This window comes from Eleutherodactylus coqui, chromosome 8 (assembly GCF_035609145.1).
Source record: "Eleutherodactylus coqui strain aEleCoq1 chromosome 8, aEleCoq1.hap1, whole genome shotgun sequence".
Lineage (NCBI taxonomy): Eukaryota > Metazoa > Chordata > Amphibia > Anura > Eleutherodactylidae > Eleutherodactylus > Eleutherodactylus coqui.
The window spans coordinates 173074699-173083120 of record NC_089844.1 but is presented as its reverse complement, the minus strand read 5'-3'; the positions used below and the strand labels follow the sequence as shown (position 1 = coordinate 173083120).

At 41.8% G+C, this 8422-nt stretch overlaps 1 protein-coding gene across 1 annotated transcript; it reads right to left on the bottom strand.

The window, feature by feature from the left end:
• Nucleotides 1-3455: 3455 nt before the first annotated feature.
• Nucleotides 3456-7420, bottom strand: LOC136577199 (proto-oncogene Mas-like). The gene is made up of 2 exons (XM_066576998.1): nt 7326-7420; nt 3456-6112 (listed from the first exon to the last, which is right to left on the bottom strand). Exon 2 carries the CDS (start codon nt 6070-6072, stop codon nt 5098-5100), a length of 975 nt encoding a protein of 324 aa, XP_066433095.1. The 5' UTR covers nt 6073-6112; nt 7326-7420; the 3' UTR covers nt 3456-5097.
• Nucleotides 7421-8422: the final 1002 nt, after the last annotated feature.

Here is an 8422-nt window from a genome sequence, read left to right as displayed (position 1 = left end):
GGCATCATTTTTGGGTATATATAATGTATTGCATAACTTTTGTGAAAAAATTTGTAGGGAGATTAGGGAAAAAAAGTAATACAAGTTAAATCACCCTCCTTTTGCCATATCTATAATTAAAAATCTAAATCATAAAAGAAAAATACATATTTGGTATCGCCGCGTCCATAAATGTCTGATCTATCAAAATAGTGCATTATTTACCCCCCCCCCCCCCCCCCCCCCACGGTGAACGTAATCCAAAAAAAAAATAAAGAATGCCAGAAATGCACTTTTTCAGTCACCCTGTCTCCCAGAAAAAATGCAATAAAAAGCGATCAAAAACTCGTATGTATTCCAAAATGGTACCAATGTTAACTACAGAACGTCCCGCAAAAAGTGAGCCCTTGCTCAAGTACGTCGATGGAAAAATAAGAAAGTTACTGTGCGCAGAAGATGCAGCAGAAAATAATTTAAAAAAATTAAATGTCTTTGAAAAAAAATACAAGTGCTATAGTAAAAAAAAGTATAGACATTTGGTATCGTAGTAATCGTACCGACCCATAGAATACAGTTATCGTGTCATTTTTGTTGCCGTTTGTGTGCCTTAGAAACAAAACGCACTGAAGGATGGTGGAATGTCATTTTTCTTTCATTTTACTCCACTTAGATTTTTGTAAAAGTTTTTCAGTACATTATATGGTACTTTAAATAGCACCATTGAAAAATACAACTCGTCCTGCAAAAAACAAGCCCTCATACAGCGACATCACTGGATAAATAAAGGAGTTATGATTTTTTAAACGGGGGGAGGAAAAAAAGAAATGGGGAAAAAAGAAAAAAGGGACTGTGTCATTAAGGGGTTAAATAATGTACTAACTTCCTTCTCTCAGTCATTACGATGCAGGGATACCACATGCGTAATTTTATTTTTAATTTTTCACAAAGTAAAGGCAGACAAGTGTTTTTAATTTTATCTATTTTATTTTTAAAATAATTTTTTACTTTTTTTATTTTTGTCCCTTTAGGGGACTTTCACAGAGACCCATCAGGACTCCCTGATCACATTCTGGGGGGGGGGGGGGTCCCATGGTGGCAGCCCTTTACATGCTGCAGTGACAGCCCTTTACATGCTGCAGTCGCATAAACTGCAGCATGTAAAGGGTTAACACAGCAGAGATCGGAGGTTTTCTCTGATCTGTGCTGTAAGAGCTGGTACCTAGCTGTCTTCTGTCAGCCAAGCACCCTCTCTCCCTGCAACAGAGACCATCGGCTTGCTTCTGACAAGCCGATGGTCTCTATAGCAACCTGTATACAAAGCAGGACATTAGAAGCAGGAGATTGCTGGCAGATCGGCAATATCTTCCTGCTTCTCAAAGTGCTGCAGTGCTCTGTGTGGGACAGTGCAGGCAGAGCACACTGCTACAGCTTGTGGCATTGTGCTCTGCAGCTCCCATAGTGATACATAGCCCGGAAATCTTCCGGGCTATATTGCTATGAGCAGTGGAGCTCGTCCCGGAAAATTTCCAGGCGTGCCACTCAAGGGGTTAAACCTCAACAAGAACAATGGCGTCTCTTTAGAGGCAAGACTTCTCTCAGGCCGATTAAAGCTGTTTCTCATGAGACTTCAGTAAAATGGCATTGAAAAGTCCTTGCATTCTTCTGATAGAAAGAACAATATGAGCTAAAGAAAGACAGTGAGAGACTAAGAAGAGCAGGTTACAAGACAAAATGAATGATGGGAAATCCTATAGCTTCTCTCACAAGATGCAGAGTGATATACCGTAGTAAGCTCTCTACTAAATTTTACCAGTTGAACCCAAGAGGAAGTGCAAAGCCACCTTTAAAATATATGAAATAGACAATTCGCTGCGTCCCGTTGGCATACACCCCAGGCTTCTAAGATAGACATACCATTGTTTGTTATATTTAAGGACTTTATAATGACTGGTCTGTTCCACTGAATTGGAGATGTTTAAAAAGGGGTCAAAAAGTGAACCTGGAAACTACAGGCCAGTAAGTCTTACTTCTATTGTGGGTAAAATGTCTAAAGTGTTTCTAAGAGATGTTATCCTGGAGGACCTCAAGGAAAATAGCTGTATAACTCTGTATCAGCATGGGATTATGAAAGATCACTCCTGTCAAACCAACCTGATCAGCTTCTACTGGGAGGTAAGTTGTAGACTGGCCCGGGGAGAGTCACTGGATCTTGTGTATCTGGACTTTTCCAAAGCGTTTAATACTGTGCTGCATAAAAGGTTGGTATATAAAATGAGAATGTTTGGTTTGGGTGAGAATGTGTGTAAGGGGGTAAGTAATTGGTCAGTGATAGAAAGCAGAGGGGGGGTTATAAATGGTACATACTATGACTTGGTCTCTCTTACCAGTGGGGTACCACAGGGGGCAGTATTGGCGGGGTCACTGTTAATAGTAGAGGCACCACAGTGGGCAGTATTAGAGGGGTTACTAGTGGAATACCACAGGGGTAGGTTTTGGACCCTACTCTTTTTAATATATTTATTAATGACCTGGTAGAAGGATTGTGCAGTAAAATATCAATATTTGCAGATGACGCAAAACTATGTAAAGAAATGAATACAAGAGAGGACAGAATGTATTTCTATATGGAACTGTCTATGGGTGAAAATGGATCTGCATTAGTTGGGGGCTAAAAAGTGGAAAATGAGGGTAACACTGATAAATGTAAGGATCTGCACAAGGGAGGAGGAAATACATGTCACCATTACACACTAAATGGGAAACCACTGGGGAACACCGACATGGAGAAGGACTTGGGGATTTTATAACTGTAAGTTTAACTGGAGCAACCAGTGTCAGGCAGCTGCTGCCAAGGCAAAAAGGGTCATGGGGTGCATCAAAAGAAGTCTACGGGCGCATGATGAGAACATTGTTTTCCTCTTTACAAGTCACTGGTCAGACCGCACAAGGAATATTGTGGACAGTTTTGGGCAGCAGTACTCAAGAAGGATATATCAGAACTTGAAAGGGTACAAAGGGGGCAGCTAAAGTAATGAATGGCATGGGTGCACTATAATACCCAGAGAGGTAATCAAATTGGGATTATTCAGTTTAGAAAAAAGATTAATGTGGAGCAACCTAATAACTATATACAAATCAGGGGTCAGTACAGAGATCTCTCCAATCATCTATTTATACCCAGGACTGTAACAAGGGCTCGCTCTAATAACTTATCTAGGTCCTTTTGTAGCCGTACATTGTCCTCAGTTGTATTCATTGTCTTATATAATTTTGTATCATCTGCAAATATTGATATTTTACTGTGCAGCCCCTCTATCAGGAGTGGAACCTCACTAGCGACGGTGGCCCAATCAGAGTATAAACCATTTATTACCACCCTCTGTTTTCTATCTCTGAGCCAGTTCTTTACCCAATTACACACGTTTTCACCCAGACAGAGCTGTCTCATTTTATATATTAGCCTATTATGCGGCACGGTGTCAAATGCTTTAGAGAAGCCCAGATATATGAAATCAATAGACTCTCCCAGGTCCAGCCTAGAGCTTACTTCATCGTAGAAGCTGATCAGTTTAATCTGACATGACCCACCCCTCATGAACCCATGCTGGTGAGGAGTTATTCCATTGTTCTCCTTGAGGTATATTTTTCCAGTTACTGAAGTAAGACTTACTGTCCTGTAGTTACCAGATTTTCTTTTGGACCCCTGTTTGTATATTGGAACTACATTGGCAATGCGCCAATCCAATGGTACAACCCCAGTCTTGATAGTATCCATAAATATTAAAAATAGTGGTCTAGCTATCACATCACTTAGTTCCCTTAGAACACTTAAGTGTATTCCATCTGGGCCCGGCAACTTATCGGTTTTAATCGCCTTTAACCAGTTCTGCACTTCCTCCTGACTATGTATAGATATATCAGGGGTCAGTACAGAGATGTCTCCCATCATATATAATACCCTGGACTGTAACAAGGGGGCGCTCTCTACACAAGGTTTCTACACAACACAGAAGGGGGTTCTTTACTGTAAGAGCAGTGAGACTATGGAACTCTCTGCCTGAGGACCTGGAGATGGTGGACTTGATAAAAGAGTATAAGAGGGGTCTGAACGCCTTTCTTGAGCAATACAATATTACACATTATATCACTGATTACTCAGAAGCGTGGGTGATCCGGGGATTATTCTGATAGCCAGAATGGAGTTGGGAAGAAATTTTTTCCATTAATTGAGAAAAATTGGCTTCTACCTCATTGTTTGTTTTTTTTTGCCTTCCTCTGGATTAACATTGGCAGCTAACAGGCTAAACTAGATGGACAAGGGTCTTTTTTTGGACCTAGCATACAATATTACTATGTTACTATCTAGTTCGTAGTATAATATCCATTAATACAGTACATGAGAGAGATAGAAGAGGCCAAATATCTGCTCAGATTCCCCTTTGTAAACCCAGTTATATGTTGTATATTCTCATCACTCAACTGACACATCCAACATTATGCAAATTTTGTGTTCTGGACTACTGACTATGAGACTCAAAACCCATTCACTGAACCCAACAGCCCGGTCACACCTGAACCCCTTATGACTGGGTACATATGGAAGGCACCTCCAGAAACCAATGATTGACTGTGTGCATACAATACATTACTTATCCAATACTGATCCGGAGTTATATCCTGTATTATACTCCGGAGCTGCACTTACTATTCTGCTAGTGGAGTCACTATGTACATACATTACTTATCCTGTACTGATCCTGAGTTACATCCTGTATTATACTCCAGAGCTGCGCTCACTATTCTGCTGGTGAAGTCACTGTGTACATACATTGCATTGCTTATTCTGTACTGATCCTATGAGAGAAGCTGCATGGAATTATGATAATCTAGAAAACAGTCTCCATTCTGTGCAGTGATTTACTGTGTTATCTACCAAATGATGCCTAGTTTACAGTGTTGGAGGGTCCCCCACATCTAATTCCAGCTCCTACATCTCATCTTCATAGATCTGCTAAAAATAATCTGTAGACCAGAAATAAATTACAGGTCATAATGGAAGAGCAGAAAAACCCTGATGATACAATACAGTGAATATCATAAATCCTGGGACCCTTCATATTAATTCCTCTGCAAGATGCTCGATTGGTGCTCAATGTCAGTTTGTTGTGTGTCTGCCGAGTGGCTTTCCTCAGAAGACCTTCCACCCTCTTCCTTGAAGGCCGACTCTAGAGCTTTTGTATTAGAGATGCTCTTTTTCCATTTCCCCATGTTGATGTAGATGTAGGGATGGGCCGTAGAATCGATGGCAGTACATAAGAAAACAAGACAGAAGCTGATGAGCCTCTCTGTCGCGGTATTGAGTAAGCCAAGGGAGAACAAAAATCTGACAGTGGTGATTGGGACCAGAGAGATGAGGAAGGTGATAATCGCAGCGATGACAACTATGTACAGTTTCAGGGGTCGGCACTGCATAGAGGTCTTCTGCAGCTCTATGATAAGAATGGCACTGGCACCAACTATGGCCCGAGTTACAACCAGGTATATGGATGATATAACTATGTAGACAGTTTGCCTGTATTCATGGCTGAGGAACCTTTCTAGAACAGTTATCAGGACTATCACAACCCATAGAATTCCACACATTATGGCTGACAAGTGCTCCGGGCGATGACATTTGTACCACATAGGAAAGCGAACTGAGACACATTGTTCAATACTGAGAGTGGCCAGAAAGAAGAGGCTTGAATTAAATCCAAAACTGTGCAGGACATCCCCAAATCTGGAGAAAATGGTGTGACTTTCGCTTAAGGTCTGGACTCTATTATACTCCCACAGAAAGTACAAAGATACCATGCAGCAGCCAAAGACGAAGATGAAATCTGCCACAGCCAAGTTCAGAATGTAGACTGTCGACTGATTCAACTTGATGCGGAAACAAAACAGATGTATTATGATCCCATTGCCGACCAGACCCACCAGACAGACGAAAACTGTCACCAGGTAAATGGCGAGTTCTATGGTGATCGGTGGGATGTCGGGAACGATGACTACAATTGCAGGTCTCGTATTGTTGACTGAGGAGTTGAGAGACATTATTTCATACAATTACTGGAAGCCAGGAACATCCGACACCCTGAGAAACAGAAAAATATTACATTTCTCTAAAGCACAAATTGTCCTAAGAAAACAGCCAGAAGATGGGGACTTGGAATATCAAATCTTGGCCTGCTGGGGGTCGTTGTGCCCAGAGATGAGAGGCGCTATCCTAGACTGCTGTATTTCATATTTCAGGTTAAGAGACATCAGCTGAGCATCAAGTAATGACTGAAGACGACTTCTTCCATAAGACAGATAACCCATGGAAAATATCTGCCCCCTTATTACTTCCTTAAGAGCACTGATTACTTGCCTATGAGAATAAGGTCTTTATGAAGTCAGGTAGTAAAGAGCTCAACAGTCATCCCACCGATGATCATCGATGATCATTCCTGTGCTTTTACACAGCAGGTTCATCATTCAGTGAATAGAGGTGGATTGGGCTGGAGATCATTCTGTCCTGCGCACATTCATTCACCATAACCAGGTAGTCATTCATAAGTAAACAACTGCCTGTTTACACGGAAGAATGCATCAGCAAACCAACATTGATTTTATGGTCTGCATGAAAGATCCGATCACTGATTTATTGCCAATTGGTTCTTCACTGCATACGTTCACACTGCACAATTATCGTGCAAGTTACTCGATGTAACAAGTGATTTGCATGATAATTGTCATGTGTAAAAGGGGCTAAAGATGCAGCTGAGGATGTAAGGTTTATGCTTCTACTAAAAATGGGAAGCACAAGAAGGATGGAACCCCTGAATTCTAAACTTTGTGGGTCAATTGTGTAAAGGTGCATTAGAAAACGTCGGACTTCTGGAACAACGTCCTCCAGGCAGAGGAGATCTTTGATATAAAGCTCTAGGTAAATAAGAATGTAATTGGATTCTTGGGTTCCTCCATCCCACAATCTAAGAGTCCTCTCTTTGAGAATCGGACTCTCCGGATGGTATTTCCAGGGGTGATATGCTCTTATCTCTGCAGCTAACTTGGAAATTCATCTCAGTCTTTACTACATTTACCATTTAAAGTTAAAATAACGACCCTGATGGCTCCTAAACCCAGAAGATGCTGGACTAAGTGTTGAAGACCGGGTGCAGCAGAGTGATGGACTGTGAGATCCTCCATGTCTGCAGTGTTACAATGTATTTCTTGGGATGAGTTGTAGTGAGCTCTACCAGCTACTCCAACATGTAATACCCCTGTGAAGCCTTATATCTGTTGGTCTGCAGAGCTGCACTCACCATGCATCCAGGTCACATCAGGCAGATCCACTGCTCTCCATATGAGGTGCCAGGAGGACCGTGTGCTGAGTGTCTGAGCGCTCTCCTACTTGCCCGCTGCTCCACAGATTTCCTCATCGTCAGTCTTCAGCATTCCTGGGCGTATGTAAACTTGCATGTAAATAGCTCGGAAGTAAAATCATCGACCCAAATAACGCACAGTAATCTAGAATGTTAGTACTGCAATATGTCTTCATCTCCTCTGCTTTGTGGAAACTGTCAACAAGTTGGTTGTAAGGAATCTTTAATTCAGGGTATGATGTTATCCAGCTGTGGATGTGTTCTCAGTAATATCCCAGCAGGGTGCAGATTGTTCTCTTAATTCCTCCATAAGCAGTGCCCGGTCCTTGGTGGTACTTTAGACAGCTGCCCCTCAACCTGCCCCCATTGTGATGGACCAGGAGGCCTCGGCAACTGAAGAGCGGCATCTGACCCTTACCTCGATTCCTGACATTTCACATTTTTCTAATAAAATTTCTATTATGCCATAAATGATAGTGTTTTATTCCACGGACCTCTATGAAGGGACTGCTGCCCGCTGTACGCATGGGACGCTGTGCTCTCCCCATCCATAAGGATGAAGATACTGGCTGTTACCCCTCTGATCAGTCCACTCCTGCACAGACAACAATATTGGTGCTTCTGCTTTCTGTATCTGCAGCACCTGCACAGAACTGACAGAGCCAAGGGTCCAGCCAGGGAAATAGTCACATGATTAAAAATCACATCACATCTTCATATAGTGTTTACAGGGGTCCGTAAAATTTGAGAACAAGGGAATAACTGTCACTTTATAGAGGTTGCTGGTATAAAACATGAAATTTTATGACATACTGTAATAGAAAAGTTACTAGAAAGGGCCAACTGTAAGAGAAGCTGCATTGTCTAAAGTCTTGACTTCTGCATCTCCCGCTCAGAGCACAAGGTGATCGCTCAACGTTTGAGCGATCACCTTGCGCTTAAAGGCACGCAACGATTATTGCTTACAAGTCACTCAAAAGACATCTTTTGAGCGATAATGATTGTGTCTAAACCAGGCTTTAGTCATGATTGTATCA